Source organism: Oncorhynchus clarkii, chromosome 1, assembly GCF_045791955.1.
Source record: "Oncorhynchus clarkii lewisi isolate Uvic-CL-2024 chromosome 1, UVic_Ocla_1.0, whole genome shotgun sequence".
Classification (NCBI taxonomy): Eukaryota; Metazoa; Chordata; class Actinopteri; order Salmoniformes; family Salmonidae; genus Oncorhynchus; species Oncorhynchus clarkii.
In genome coordinates this window covers 15804893-15821386 of record NC_092147.1, presented here as the reverse complement: position 1 = coordinate 15821386, position 16494 = coordinate 15804893, and the positions used below count along the sequence as shown (strand labels likewise).

Below are 16494 nucleotides of genomic sequence, written 5' to 3'. Positions count from 1 at the left end.
AAATTCAAATTGAGCATGGAAGTGTTGAACGTTAATCCAGATCAGAATGGACAGAGCAGGCAGAACAACAAAATGCAGATTGCAGAAGGAATTTAATTACTGTGGGCTGACACTCATAAGGGGGAGCAGCCTACGTATTTGTAGTTTTGTAGAATTTCGAATAGTTCCCTCGCATTTTGAGAGGCGTTAAATCACAAGATTATTGTGCAACCACAAAGAAAGAGTGACAAAGAACGGGATTCGCTGGATATATTATACGGACAAAGGAAAGCTGTATTCTAACAATTGATTGTAAACAACCGAGCTACTACATTTGGGAACATTTGAAATGGTTTCAAGTTATTTTTCCTTCAGAACGTTTATTGGTTTCCGTGTTCCAGAAATGTAATGCAACGTAGCCTATTCTAAAATTATAAAGGAATTCACTTTTCACCTGCGATACGATTTGTTATTCTATTCGGAGTCAAAAGAAAGAGAAAATAATAGAGAAAGAGATTACCTATCGATTGAGATAAGACTGGAATTTTATATCCTGCAAGGAGACAGGAATATTTTAACGATATGGGGTGAGTGCAGCTTTCTAGTTTCTCAAACCAAGTTGCGCTTTCTCTACAATCTTTTGAAAAGGCCAGGACAAAAAGTGAAGTTTGGGATGAGGTAAAGGTGGTATATGTAAATGACCCAAATGCATGAATTTGATTTGAAATATGCTGTAAACTTGGGCATGTTATCGCCCTAATGTATGGATGTAATTAGCTGACTATATCCATATTACAGGGATCTAAACTCAAGATAGGGTGTAATGTATGTATTTATGCATTGACCCACAAACATTTCCTAAATATTTTTTTTCATAAAATACCTACATTATTTTCTTAATGATCTAATATTTATTTTCAATTCACCTAATTTCAATGTCCTCAACCTTGATAACAGCCCTCAGCCTACACTCATGACCATATAAAGGTTCACCTTGACTATGGCCACATTGTTCCACACTGTCAAACACTTACTAACTCATTCTGTTTTCATTTGTCCTGAAAAAAACAGCAGTCTTGAAGTTCATTCCACTTCAACAAAAAGTCTAAATTGATGTGTTTTCTTTTATTTCCATCACAGAAAAAGGAGCCTTCCCTGAACTGTAAAAATGTATCCATCACACAGAGAAAGGTATTATCGTGCTTATTCATTGTCCATTTACTCTGTCCCCAAAAAGTACCCCCTCATCGACAACCCTCCTCCCAATTCCCCCATCTTGTCACATCAAATCTCTTGTGATATTATAATCCATTGCTAAACATTGGTATTAGAACACCTACAGTACATAATGAAGTACAAACTGGATTAGTCTTGCCTGTCGTAATCTGCAGGTTTGGTTTCTGCACTAGAATGCATTTACCATGACTTTGTCCTCATAAATTACTGCATTGTCTAAGGCATTGCGCCTAAACCAATTGTCCCAAAAATATGACCTGTTTTGTATTGTGCAACCTTGATTAAAATTCGAAAAAGATGATCACTGTATATGCCATGAAGTAGTCTTTTGTGGCCTATAGCCTAATGCTCAAGGAGAATTATATGCTGCCTAATTGCTGTTTTTGCTATTGCTTATGCATGCAATATTCTCTCTCCCAATCACCTTTATTTCTTGACTACATAAATGTATCAGTCAGACATGCATGTATTCCTAGAGCCTAATGACTTTCAAGTTTAGAGCCTAAAGTTAATACAAGGGAAGATTATGCTAAGAAAGTTTTGGCAAGTTTCCTGGTTCTTTAGCGAAAGGCAATGTTGTATTGTTAACATTTTTGTGAGTTGTTGAGAATTCCATTTGAATGTGTGAATTAAAGAATGAGAAACTTCAGCACCTTGATAGAAGACGATATGTGAGCTGAGATGTCAACTTCTTGATGGGTAGTTATGAGTTAGCGTTTCCACTGTGCTATTTTGGTATTTAGTTGTGCAGTGTCATGTTGCTGAACTGGGCTGGACACTTTCGCTGGCTCAGGAATTTCGACATGAGGTTCACTCGACTCTACGGGGGTCATAGGAATGAAACTGGGCTACTCCACTGTAACAGAATGATGCCAAGACTCAGATTTGTCACTTTAAAATGTATGTCAAATGATTGCAAAGTAAAATATAAAAAAATAATACTTGAAAAACATTTGTTTTTTTTACAATTTTCAGTAGACATGTTTTAAAGTCATCATTGTGCATGGAGTTGTATGATTTGTTTAACTTTGCAATTATTGTTTTTTGTTTGGCATAAAGTGAAATATTGGAATCTCAGCATCATTCTGTTAGTGTGGAATTGCCCAAGACTTAAAGGAGAACTTCAGTCAAAATGAGTTTCTCTCTAATACGTAGTGTTTTCTCAATCATCAGAGGTAGTATATTGGAGACATTTTCTACATTTGGCATGAAGTATGTAATTTGTATTCTTATAAAACCATTGTTTAAAATCGTTTACCTGTAGTATTCTGCAATCTATTTTCCCCATGGAAGATGTCCTTTATTTCATTAAGTAGATCTCCATACCACATGGAGTGTAGTTTGGAACATGTTGGTTTTATATTTCTTAGGTATTGCATACAGAGAGCTTTTTTGACAGTTTGAAGCTTTCAAACACTATAGAATAACTCATTCATGGGCATTTTAGGCAGCTGATTCACATAGGGGGTCGTTTTCAGATCAGTGGCTTTGGGAGATGAACTACTGAGAGAGTTTAAGCGTGAGATGAAGAGACAAGTGAGGGGGATTAGCCAGTGATGACACCCAGTGTCTCTGGGTGAACCCACACACCCAGGGGTCACTGGGAAAGTGCGTTTTAAAGCTGAACTCAGAATTTGAGCAAGAAGCTGATGTCAAATGTAAATGCAGAAACTGACTCCAGAAAGAAACAATCAATATCACTTGCCTTCACTGCGAAAGGTTCAGAGTTGGACTTCTTTACACACAAGTCTTCAATATGCACCAGAGAACATGCAATTGCATTACTTATTATATTTTAAATCTACTTGGTTTGTTGTTTCACAGGCTTGTTAACAATGTGACAGGTTTGAAGTCTACATTTGAACAGTCAGTGTAATAATGAGGTGTAATATTGATTGAGAGTTAGATCATTTTACCACAATGCTCTTTGTTTCATGCACTTGTTTTTCGCTGAGAGGGTGTTTGGCTATTTATATAGAATTACATTCTCTTGTCAAGTACACCTGAGGTAAAAACACTAATTGAAAGCTGGTGGTCTGGACCGATGCCAGCATTAACCCTCCGCTCATGATGGACCTTTTTTCCATTTGCCCTAAATGTCACTGATTCCCACAGAAGTGATTTGGCCTGACACAAGGCCCATGATTCATTTATTGTTGTGAAACATTTAGATTAATTTATAGGATATAGGCATGCGTACAGCACAGGGAAGGTGATGAAATATAGATAAGTGGGGATATCAGCCTGGGATGCAAGCCAAGAGAATAGTATTTTCCTGCAGTTCCCTCCCTCATCCAGCTGTCTGCCAGCAGCTGCTGTCCCACTCACCTTTCTAGTCATCCACTCCCCACTGTCCCTGCTGATCATACAGCTCCAACTTGTTTGTTTCAATCATTCCCTGTATGTTTTATAGAATAGACTACACTATGTATAGACTAGTCAATGCCAACATGCTTCTGGAATGTATTGTATCGAGCTATACAGTACACACTTGTTTTTCCATTAATCAGTTTCATGTAATACTGTACACACATGCCATTCAGTTCATGTTTGAGTGAGGGTATGTATCTATGTGTAAAAGGGGAGAGGGGGTGAATATTATATAGAGTAGGTTTATTATCTATCCGGACAACCCTGGATGGTATTAAGACCTTTGCGGAGCCATGTTGCATTGAAAATGTAATTGCGATATTTACCTCGTCTTTAGGATACTTGTGCACAACACTGTAAGGCTGGTTCGACATGGCAGCGCAGAGGCTAATAGAGCGTTGTACAACACTGGCGGAGAATGGAAAGGATGTTTTCAAGTTTTATTATTCATATGTACAGGATACACATGGTATATACAGTCCAATGAAGTGCTTACTTGCAGGTTCCTTCTCGACAATTTAACAACTATAAGAAATAGAACACAATAAGAATACAAACATAATGTAAATGTCTCAGTAGAATACATTGTGGTGGGTTGAGGTTCCCACTTCCACCCAGGTTCCTCCTTGACCTTGCAGGGCTGCACAGAATGTGCCCCACAATGTGTATCACTGTCACCCCTCCTCCTCCCCCTGCCTCCTACTCTCCACGGTCCTTTGCCTTCCCTTCCGAGGCCTCGGTTTGGGCTCCATGTTAATCCATGTTAATCTATGCATATCATCAAGTCTCAACCTGATGCAACATGACTGATATACATTTCCCTCCTGAGATCCAATAACAGTTGTAATTTTCTCAGACAGACTAAAAGTGATATGATGAAAGGCCAAGTAGGAGATCAATTCTTTAATGAGTCCATGTTGTGATAATCATCCAAACAGTTATTCCTCCTTGTCAAAAACAAATAAGAAGTAGCCAAGTGAGAACCTCGATTGAAATCAAGATTGGTTTGTCATTAATCTGTGATTTGTTTCAATTTTAAAACGTTTTTGTTGTTGTCAGAACCATTCCTCAGATATTTTGAACACAAAATCGAATTAGATCTGACCATAGTTTTACAAAGGACTCTTCTTGCTAAGCATACAGGTTGTTGTATTTGGGGTCATAGGTGAATACACCAGCTACATCCTGACTTCATTACTATGCCTATCTCCTGGTTTCAATGGAATCCAAGTGAAAGGGAACAAGGCACTGAATTGTTCTTTCCCCTTCTCCTTTCACAAAGTACAAAGATTATTTTGGACATTGTGCTCATTAAAGTCAATATAGCTAGCTAATTGAACTGTTGGGAGAACAGTACATTACATATAATAGCATTGTATAAACTCTATTAGTTGTGTAATGTTGCGTTCTCTTTTAATGTGTTTGAAGCGACCCACAACATCTTATTGTAATATCCAACCACAATCGATTGATGGTTCATTTAACAGATGGCCTCTCTCCTAACCTAAACCCACAACAATACCCAGAGGCTTGCCAAAAATAATTAAGTATCATCCATTTTGGAATGTCTGAGAGAGCTTGAAATGGGCATGGTCTAATTGACTCAACAACCAAAAACACATATCTAAACTTAGATTTCTTAATGAGCCAGAAAATCAATAGTTATTTCTGGTTGTAGTATACCCCTCTGGCGTACATCCTCCATTTCACCTACTTGTCTTGGAAGGGAATGACAGTGAGTGACAGTCTTGTGTTGCTAATGCTAAATACCGTTGTGTGTCTCCCCTGAAGGGAACAACCCATCTTCAGTGCCAGAGCACACGTCTTCCAGATAGACCCGGCCACCAAGAGGAACTGGCTCCCTGCCAGCAAGCATGCAGTCACCGTCTCCTTCTTCTACGATGCCAACCGGACTGTGTATCGCATCATCAGTGTGGGGGGCACCAAGGTGAGATATAAACCCTGCTGGCTCACTCTTAGCAACATGTCCTCATTGCAGTATGTTTGAACAGCTGAGTAGCACCAGTGCTGTGCACAGACCTTTTAAGGGGGCAGGTGCTCAAAATAAAAAAAGACACCTCTGGACCCCTCCTAAAAAAATTAAAACAACTTTCAGAATTCATATCTCAAAATTCCCAATGTAGCGAACATTAACATTTTGGAGCATAAAACTATTTATTTCTGCAACAATTGTCAACACACTCACTCATCACATTGTTCATTAATGTTGATGATTGATGTAAATCTGCTAGTTAGCTAGTTCAATATATCTTTTTTAATGATTTATCTTCAGTGCTCTTAAATAATAACTTAATAATATAGCCTAATATTCCTAATCTTCTAACTCATGGTATCTGGCTAGTGACTTGTGTGGATATTTTAGTATATGGTGGATAGTTTCAGTCTAGACTACCAGTTTTCAGTGCTTAGTTTGTAAATGGGGAGGTGCCGGAACAAAAAGTGAGCACGAGAGGGGGTGACTTGGGGAGTTCTGTGGTACCGGTGTTGTGCCGAAAAGCTCCCTCCTGTCAAAATTCTCCCGACCCTTTGCGTGAACGCGCGCACACACTCAATTCTTCATTGCTGCGACTTGCTTGCTAGTTGGGATTTCTGGTTCACGTTAGGCTGCATTTAAAAAAAAAAATATGTATGTTGGTTTGATCGCGGGGTGGCACTAGTAATGTCTGCAGTTTTCGGTTTGTTTCAAGTGTATTAGTCTATAAATAAATCTCTTTGCCAAAAATCCTCATCTCTCCCATGTCTTATTCGGCTAGTAGTTGTTCTGAAATGTTTATTGCTTGCCTGCATTTTACTCCCTTCTCTGTTTAATATAACACACATAGATTAATTATTAATTTTGGTTGCATATCCTAACGTGTTTGTTCTATAGAAAGTATTTGACTTTGATGTGTGCCACAGAGAGTATTTGACTCTAGCCACAAAATTAGCGAAATTAGAGTGGGGGGGTGGTTTCGTCAAGGCTATTTTCTTGCCTGCTTAAATTCTCCCCTCCCATCTATCTTGGCACTGCAAGGCCTGGCACACTTAAATGTTAATATATTTAAAACATTAAATACATTTTCTTGAATTACAATTATTTCATTATCAGACAAAGATGATGATACTACCTTCTAGAAATATTACTGCTATACAAATTCGTACTACTAAAAATGTGCTTTTAGTAGTGAACAAGCAATTACCCAGTTAGTGTCTTCCTCATTATTGTCCACCTCCCCACAGAAGACGCACATTTGGCTCAGGTCATCTAGCAAAACATGATGTCAAGTAGTCACTACAAGTATTTTTCTGAGTGAACAGGGAACAAGGGAATAGTACAGGTTTCTTGTAACATAATTATTTAAATACATGTGTTTGAGTGGCCATCTAGTCAGAAGTTGGATCAAAGATGACCTTGAAAGATCCACATAAATGTTTTTATCTACAATTATATTAAATTAGACATTGAACATAGCAGTGTTTTGGAGGAGAGTGACTGCTATTTCTTCTCTCATGATGTGAACATCTTTGTCCGTATTTGAAAAGACAATCGACTCCTCCTTCAGAACACATTCAGCAATCTGGGGAAACATTTGATGGGCATTTCAGTTTTCCCCAACAAAATGATGTTACACTTAAGAATCTAATTCGCAAGTATACAACAAAACAGCTATAATATTCTTAGCAGTGCTTTCCTTCCTCCTCTTCTTTTTCTACAGCTATAATATAATTTGACAGTTCTGTTTTGCCTTTTAGTCAGTATACTTTCAGTAGGTTAATTGCACATTACTTATACTCTCATACTTACTTTCGAGGCAAAGACCCCACAAGAAGTAATATCTTGTTGGCATGTGTGAGGAAGGGTACCACACACCCTTCTGGAGATATTACACCCCTTCTCTCTCAGGAATAATCTGAACATTATATGTTAATAAAAGTACAGCATTTTGAAACACTTTATTGATTACAATATAGAGATGAATAACAGAGGTGAATCTGAGAATGCAGGGTTTCCAGCAGGGTGTGAGTTGTAGCAGTCAAATCTGGAGCTGACAAGGGCTGGAATGTAAATGATGTGATCATCTCGGATTATCTAACATCCGAGAATGGGCAGGAATTCCCTCGGATGAAGAGCATCTCCATCTTGCTGATTATGTGCTGTCATCCAGGTGGAAATCAAATCAAATCAAATGTATTTATATAGCCCTTCGTACATCAGCTGATATCTCAAAGTGCTGTACAAAAACCCAGCCTAAAACCCCAAACAGCAAGCAATGCAGGTGTAGAATTACGGTGGCTAGGAAAAACTCCCTAGAAAGGCCAAAACCTAGGAAGAAACCTAGAGAGGAACCAGGCTATGTGGGGTGGCCAGTCCTCTTCTGGCTGTGCCGGGTGGAGATTATAACAGAACATGACCAAGATGTTCAAATGTTCATAAATGACCAGCATGGTCCAATAATAATAAGGCAGAACAATTGAAATTTGAGCAGCAGCATGGCCAGGTGGACTGGGGACAGCAAGGAGTCATCATGTCAGGTAGTCCTGAGGCATGGTCCTAGGGCTCAGGTCCTCCGAGAAAGAAAGAGAAAGAGAGAATTAGAGAGAGCACACTTAAATTCACACAGGACACCGAATAGGACAGGAGAAGTACTCCAGATATAATAAACTGACCCTAGCCCCCCGACACAAAATACTGCAGCATAAATACTGGAGGCTGAGACAGGAGGGGTCAGGAGACACTGTGGCCCCATCCGAGGACACCCCCGGACAGGGCCAAACAGGAAGGATATAACCCCACCCACTTTGCCAAAGCACAGCCCCCACACCACTAGAGGGATATCTTCAACCACCAACTTACCATCCTGATACGAGGCCGAGTATAGCCCACAAAGATCTCCGCCACGGCACAACCCAAGGGGGGTTGATATCATTTATTTTAATTTCTATTATTACTATTATTGTGTTTTGTGGATGGGGGTGGGGGAGGTTGATGGAGATAGTGGAGGTGCTGGTGGTGTCCTATTGGGAAGGGGATTATTCATGGAGGCACATTGTCATAGTTTTGTTTAAATACATTTATAATAATATATTTATCTTTTTTTATATTATAATTTTACTGTGATTATGGATATGCACTCATGTTGACTTATATATTTATTTTTCGCCCATCTTTAAAAATGTATTATTATTATTATTTTATTAGTACTGTACCTACATTCTTAAAAACTAATAGAAAAAGTGTATTTCAAAAATGTAAGAAAAGCCGTAAGAGGGAAAAGCAGGATGGGATGGGGGATTGAGAGAAGGGTAGAGAGAACAGTAGAGGGCGCTGAAAACTATTTCGGCAGGCAAGAAAAGCCCCCCCCCTCTCTAATTTCCATAGTTCACATCAGGATAGGTAACCCGAAATTGTTAATTAATTTGTGTGTTATATTAAACATAGGGGAGGGAGTAAAATGTAGGCAATAAATAAACATTTCAGAACAACTGCTAGTCGAATAAGACATGGGAGAGATGACGAATTTTGGCAGAGAGATTTATTTCTAGACTAGTACACTTGAAACAAATAGCCAAATCGAAAACTGCAGACATCACCAGTGCCTCCCCCGCGATCAAAATTACATTCTTCACACTGACAAACTGGGAATCTGAGATCAATAAAAACAACCTTGTCTTGAATCCATCAATGGCATCAATGGCCTAGGTGTGTGGAGACACATATTGTAGGCTACAATATGAGGAGGAAATTATAATCCTAAAAATGCTTTCCAATTTTAATGACTCACCCAACGATTTTTTATTGATCTCAGATTCCCCCCCCCCCCCCCCCAATACTTCATTGCTGATCACTCGCCTGAGATTGCCGATGCACTTGTACCAAAAACATATCTCTCTTGTTTTACTTTGTAAAGCAACGTTCGCTCAATAGGCCTATTGATAAAATATGTTGGTCGTCTACAGCAGACAAATAAGTCTTTTCAGAAGGAGACATTTCTTTTCCAACCTTCCTGCGATTGTATTTGAAATATTGCGAAAGGCCTGTTTTGTCTTCATACTGTTCACTGACAGATTTGCTGCACTTGCCTTATTATTGGGCTACAAACAATCCACAGCTGGGCAATATATATATTTTTTTAAAGCTATTGATCCCATGTGGCTAAATTATAGGCCTATTCATGATGTAGTAGCCTATTCTGAATTATTTCATTTATTTCCGGACAGACGGCAGTGTTTCTATAACTTTGACAAATGTATTCCCACCGCTATGATTCTGTAAGGAAATAAATGAAGTGCTGCTGTGTTTAGGCCATCAGCCAACAAGATCAAAAATGGATGTAAATCTAGTGTTAATCAAATGTTATGCTGCTGTGGCAGTAGTAGTACTGTTGATATTTAAACCAAGTAGCTTGCTACACCCACCGACCGGTGACTGCTTCTCGCCATGCATGTTTGGATACATGGCGCATGCAATATCCATACATGACAGAGTGGGTAAAAGACACAATCGGACACACATGAGCTCCATACAGGGCAGACTAACAGGATGGGGTAGGGTATTGAACTTGATGACTTGGGGGCAGTGGCTGCTTCCCAACACACACACACACAAACTCTCATTATATGGTAGCTAGGTTGATATTGACTAATGAGCATGTAACATTTATAGCCATGCCCCCCCCCTGATAACTTGTCCTACAAAGGATGCTTCAATGGTAGTGAGCAAAACCACATTATTAGTTTTTTTGCTAAGGTTTCTGACAATTCTGGAGCGAGTGGATGTATTCTTTGTCTATTTTCTTTGAATATTCAATGAGAATTCAAAACGTCTTATGTTCTCGCTCACTGAAAGGGTTGACCTGGTTATAGAGGGCAACTGAACTTTTGATACGTCTGCAATTCCGTGCATTTTGCACAATAATGCCTTTGTCTGATCTGTTGGTAATGTTTTTTTGTTTATTCTCTGGATTCCTTATCAGTAGGCCCCAGGCAAGGTGACAGAATCATACAGTGACGCATGAAGCTTTGCTTTGCTGATCAGAAATAAACAGTTGATTTATGCCTCGGTCTCTGACATGCATCACAGGCCATCATCAACAGCACCATCACCCCCAACATGACATTCACCAAAACATCCCAGAAGTTTGGCCAGTGGGCTGACAGCCGTGCCAACACCGTGTACGGACTGGGCTTTGCCACCGAGCAACAGCTTCAGCAGGTTAGTCACCGCCAATGTTTTTAGATTAGTTGAAAATTCAAAAGGAACACATTTCTAATGCACTTGTTGAGTAATCGTTCTGATAATTGTATTTCCTTTTATCTGTAGTTTTCAGACCAGTTCAAGGAAGTGAAGGAGGCAGCACGTCTTGCCAGGGAGAAATCCCAGGAGAAATTTGAACTGATCAACCCTGTGCTAAATATCGCTGCCCCTCAGGTGAGGTCTGGAACTGCAGCTGCTCAATTAGCCCCATAAGCTAACTGCTGAGGCATGACAGATAAGCACAGCACAGCAGTGCTACCCTCAGGACCATATGAATGTTAACACACACTATCTATTTTAGACACATTGGATTCTCTTGGGATTAGATAGATGCTCTGTCTGACCATTCTATTATTTCCCCATTTGGTTAACCCTATTAAAGGATTTCATGCATGAAAAATGGGGATGGTAGGCGGAAACAGGCTGATTTCAATTTAAATGGAGTGACTGTAATGCCGCCTCCTCATGGGGAAGTGTGAGAGGGGCGGAGTCATATATAAAGGGATTTTTTTTCTAGGATATCTACGGCACTAACTGTTGAAATGACCAGATAGCCTCCTTTGGGTGATATCATTTTGAGTGTAATAACTTTTAAGTTCATTAATGGACATCTTCCAAAATAATTTCCAACTCCTCAAAATATTTTCTTGTTTGCTGAAAGGAACTATGGTGTTTGTTTCTTGGGAATGGGGAATTAATATGGGATATATTATCACTGGATTACATTTGAGGGATTTGCTGTATCAATAATGACAGCTTGAGCCAGTGTGGGTGGGAGATACAATTTATACACCATGCAATCTATGTAAATACAAACTAATTGCATTTGGGAATCACATTGTTATACAGCTCATTGTTACAGAGCCGACCTGACTCAATTGCTCGTCCAATTATTTTCAGCAAATTGGAATCCATTGTTTGATAAACTTGTTAAGGCCATTTTGATTATTCGTTGTTGTAGCAACATGCATTTCATGAGAGCAGGGGGGGGGGGGGGGTGTGAAGCCATTGAACATGAGTAGCTGCCAAGAGTAGAAGGCCATTTTTTCCCTCAGAAAATAACTAGTCAACGGGAAGCAGTGTCCATACTGTCTACAGTCCTTTATGATCACTATGTTTGATGTACAAGATGACATGGTGTTATACCCTGGGTTGTCCTGAACCGAATGAGCCTGTGTTTGTTGTACAAGATGCCATGGCGTTATACCCTGGGTTGTCCTGAACAGAATGAGCCTATGTTTGATGTACAAGATGACATGGTGTTATACCCTGGGTTGTCCTGAACAGAATGAGCCTGTGTTTGATGTACAAGATGACATGGTGTTATACCCTGGGTTGTCCTGAACCGAATGAACCTGTTTGTTGTACAAGATGCCATGGCGTTATACCCTGGGTTGTCCTGAACCGAATGAGCCTGTGTTTGTTGTACAAGATGACATGGTGTTATACCCTGGGTTGTCCTGAACAGAATGAGCCTGTGTTTGATGTACAAGATGACATGGCGTTATACCCTGGGTTGTCCTGAACAGAATGAGCCTGTGTTTGATGTACAAGATGACATGGTGTTATACCCTGGGTTGTCCTGAACCGAATGAACCTGTTTGTTGTACAAGATGCCATGGCGTTATACCCTGGGTTGTCCTGAACAGAATGAGCCTATGTTTGATGTACAAGATGACATGGTGTTATACCCTGGGTTGTCCTGAACAGAATGAGCCTGTGTTTGATGTACAAGATGACATGGTGTTATACCCTGGGTTGTCCTGAACCGAATGAACCTGTTTGTTGTACAAGATGCCATGGCGTTATACCCTGGGTTGTCCTGAACCGAATGAGCCTGTGTTTGTTGTACAAGATGACATGGTGTTATACCCTGGGTTGTCCTGAACAGAATGAGCCTGTGTTTGATGTACAAGATGACATGGTGTTATACCCTGGGTTGTCCTGAACAGAATGAGCCTGTGTTTGATGTACAAGATGACATGGTGTTATACCCTGGGTTGTCCTGAACCGAATGAGCCTGTGTTTGTTGTACAAGATGACATGGTGTTATACCCTGGGTTGTCCTGAACAGAATGAGCCTGTGTTTGATGTACAAGATGACATGGCGTTATACCCTGGGTTGTCCTGAACAGAATGAGCCTGTGTTTGATGTACAAGATGACATGGCAATAAAACAAACATAGGCTCATACCCTGGGTTGTCCTGAACAGAATGAGCCTATGTTTGTTTTATTGTGAAGGATATTTGCCTCGGACCACCAAAAATTATCATCTGCTTCTCTGAATTGTCTTGTGAAAGCCTAACACATAAGAACGTATTTGATCATTTAGCTAGTCATGTTGGCAATAGAACAAGCTTTCAAATTATGCCTACGTGACACAAATTGCGATTTAAAATGGGCCATTTTTAGAGTAAACAACAGTAAAGGTGTATAGGTGGAGATGTAGGGCAGTGTTCAAAACAACTACAAGTGTGCTTGCTCTAGTTCCTCAACTGCACAGCTAGGACATCAAAAAAAGCACTTTATAGTTGAAGACACTCTTGAGTCATAAAAGTGCATTGAAATTACTTAGTAACTGTGCACACTTTGGAGAGGTGCGTGTGGCCACTTGGAAACACCAGCTAGACCTCTCACTCACATTTTTGTGTTATGTTGCATATACCCCAAATCTTCCAAGAATATTCTTCTCATGTTACTGAATGTATTCAGAGTTTATCAACAAATGCTGCGAAAAGGAAAGTAAATGTAAAATGCACAAAAAATGTTGCATTCAGTCTTGTCAGGTGAACTGTTGTGTTCTCACCTTTAGTCTAATCGTTTTCCCATAATCTCCAAACCGTTTCCTTTTAATTGCTACCATCGTTATGTATAGGCTTTCCATATGTCTTCTGTAAGGAAGATTTCAATTCAGCCCTATCCATATAGGCCAATTCCCATGAGTGTAAGGGATTTTAAAGGGATTTTATTGACAAATAATTTGTATGTGCTATAAACAATGGTCAGTATAGAATAAATAGCCCAGAGACGACATTGTAGGCGTATTCATAAATGTGACATAACTCCAACAATACAACTGAAAAAAATATGCATTCTTCCTCATAGCTTTCCTGGTCCACACCTGTTTGATATTCTCGGGTCACGTTTTATAACTGCACGTCTTACAGCGGTGCTTATTTACAGCGGTGCTTATTTACAGCGGTGCTTATTTACAACGGTGCTTATTTGGATGTGATCTGATTTCACCCTGTTTTATCACATTAGTTCCACAAACTATGCCCCCATGTCCTTTGTGACCAGAGGAACATTCCTTTGGCTCCTGTGGGAATGATTAATGTAATTGCAATGGGGTCACCTAGGAAACTGGCTGGAGTGCCACGCATTTCTTTGTACAGTACAGTCCACTGACCCATTCATCTCCTCCATCTAGAGTGCACTCATCCCTATACTTTGAGCCATATTCACACAGAGCCTGGCTATGGCTGACTAGCCAGAGGCAGAATGAATCCACTCCAGCACCTCTTGCATTGATTTGTAGATATGACAGTGCGTATTGATTTGTGCTCTAAACACAAGTGGTGCCCGTTAATGTAAGAAATATCTGCTAACATTAAGCATGGACACAGCGGTCCTAATATGTTACCACATCATGGAAGGATGATGGTAATTGACTTGAGAGTCATTAAGGTTATGGAAGATGTTCTGTCACGTCTGTGGCATAACTATGAAAGATTTGTAGATGTGTCCGAAATCTGTTTTTAACTACTACTAACTACATACTACATACTATTTAGAATGTACTGTTTAGTAAAAACGAATGCAGTAAGCAACAAATATCAACATACTATGCTCATCCTACTGAGAATGTCATTTAATACGTTATTGTGTTGATTTCTGCCATTCGTTCATTTTGGTACAGTGTGTCCCCTTAGCTGATTTATCAGCTGTTGTCAAATACACCTGTGTCTCGAAAGACGAGTCTCTTCCTCAATAGTGTGCAGCGAATTCTACTAAATGAAGTCGAATTGATTATGACATCCTGGCATTTAAAGGGCAACTCCACCACTTATCAACTTCATTTTCATTATCTCCAGCACAATACCATATGTGGACACCTCTTCAAATGAGTGGATTAGGTTAGTTAAGCCACACGCATTGCTGACAGGTGTATAAAATCGAGCACACAGCAACTCAATCTCCATAGATAAACATTGGCAGTAGAATGGTCCATACCGAAGAGCTAAGTGACTTTTTAACGTGGCACAAATGTGGCACCGTCTTTGGATGACACCTTTCCAACAAGTCAGTTCGTCAAAATTCTGCCCTGTTACAGCTTCCCCGGTCAACTGTAAGTGCTGTTATTGTGAAGTGGAAACATCTAGGAGGAACAACGGCTCGGCCGCGAAGTGGTAGGCCACACAAGCAAGCTCACAGAACGGGACTGCATAGTGCTGAAGTGCGTATCGCATAAACGTTGTCTGGCCTTAGTTGCAACACTCACTCCCGAGTTCCAAACTGCCTCTGGAAGCAACATCAGGACAAGAACTGTTCGTCAGGGACCTTCATGAAATGGGTTTCCATGTCCAAGCAGCCGCACATAAGCCTAAGATCACCATGCGCATTGCCAGGCGTCGGCTGGACTGGTGTAAAGTTGGCTGCCGTTGGACTCTGGAGCAGTGGAAACTTGTTCTCTGGAGTAATGAATCACACTTCACCATCTGGTAGTCCGATGGACAAATCTGGGTTTGGTGGATGCCAAGAGAACGGTATACTGCCCGAATGAATCGGGACAACTGTAAAGTTTTGGTGGAGGATGAATAATGGTCTCAGGCTTCCAATTCCAGTGAAGGGAAATCTTAACGCTAGAGCATTCAATGACGTTCTAGAGGATTCTGTGGTTCCAACTTTGTGGCAACAGTTTGGGGAACGCCCTTTCCTGTTTCAGTAGGACAATGCCCCCGTGCACAAAGTGAAACAGAAATGGTTTGTCGAGATTGGTGTGGATGGACTTGACTTGCCTGCACAGAGCCTTGACCTCAACCCCATCGAACACCTTTGGGATGAATTGGAACTCCGACTGCGAGCCAGGCATAATCACCCAACATCAGTGCCCAACCTCACTAATGCTCTTGTGGCTGAATGGAAGCAAGTCCCCGTAGCAATGTTCCAACATCTAGGGGAAAGCCTTCCCAGAAGAGTGGAGGCTGTTATAGCAGCAAAGGGGGGACCAACTCCATATTAATAGCCATTATTTGTTCCTGTTCTCAAGAAAGCTAAGGTAACTGAGCTAAACGACTATCGCCCTGTAGCACTCACTTCCGTCATCATGAAGTGCTTTGAGAGACTAGTCAAGGATCATATCACCTCCACCCTACCTGACACCCTAGACCCACTCCAATTTGCTTACCGCCCCAATAGGTCCACAGACGACGCACTGCACACTGCCCTACCCCATCTGGACAAGAGGAATACCTATGTAAGAATGCTGTTAATCGACTACAGCTCAGCATTTAACACCATAGTACCCTCCAAACTCGTCATTAAGCTTGAGACCCTGGGTCTCGACCCCGCCCTGTGCAACTGGGTCCTGGACTTTCTGACAGGACGCCCCCAGGTGGTGAGGGTAGGAAACATCTCCACCCCACTGATCCTC

General features: G+C 40.6%; 1 protein-coding gene across 2 annotated transcripts in view; it reads left to right on the top strand.

Annotated features, from left to right (window-relative positions):
- The window catches only part of LOC139369515 (homer protein homolog 3-like), a 34743-nt gene continuing 18249 nt past the window's right edge, over positions 1 to 16494 (top strand). Inside the window, exons 1-5 of one of the 2 annotated variants that reach the window (XM_071108864.1) lie at positions 1 to 566; positions 1120 to 1170; positions 5377 to 5533; positions 10667 to 10798; positions 10907 to 11014. In XM_071108864.1, coding sequence (XP_070964965.1) covers positions 1148 to 1170; positions 5377 to 5533; positions 10667 to 10798; positions 10907 to 11014 — 420 coding nt within the window. In that variant the 5' untranslated portion in view covers positions 1 to 566; positions 1120 to 1147. Of the gene's footprint in view, positions 658 to 1119; positions 1171 to 5376; positions 5534 to 10666; positions 10799 to 10906; positions 11015 to 16494 lie in introns of both variants that reach the window. The other variant, XM_071108790.1, reaches the window with a different exon arrangement.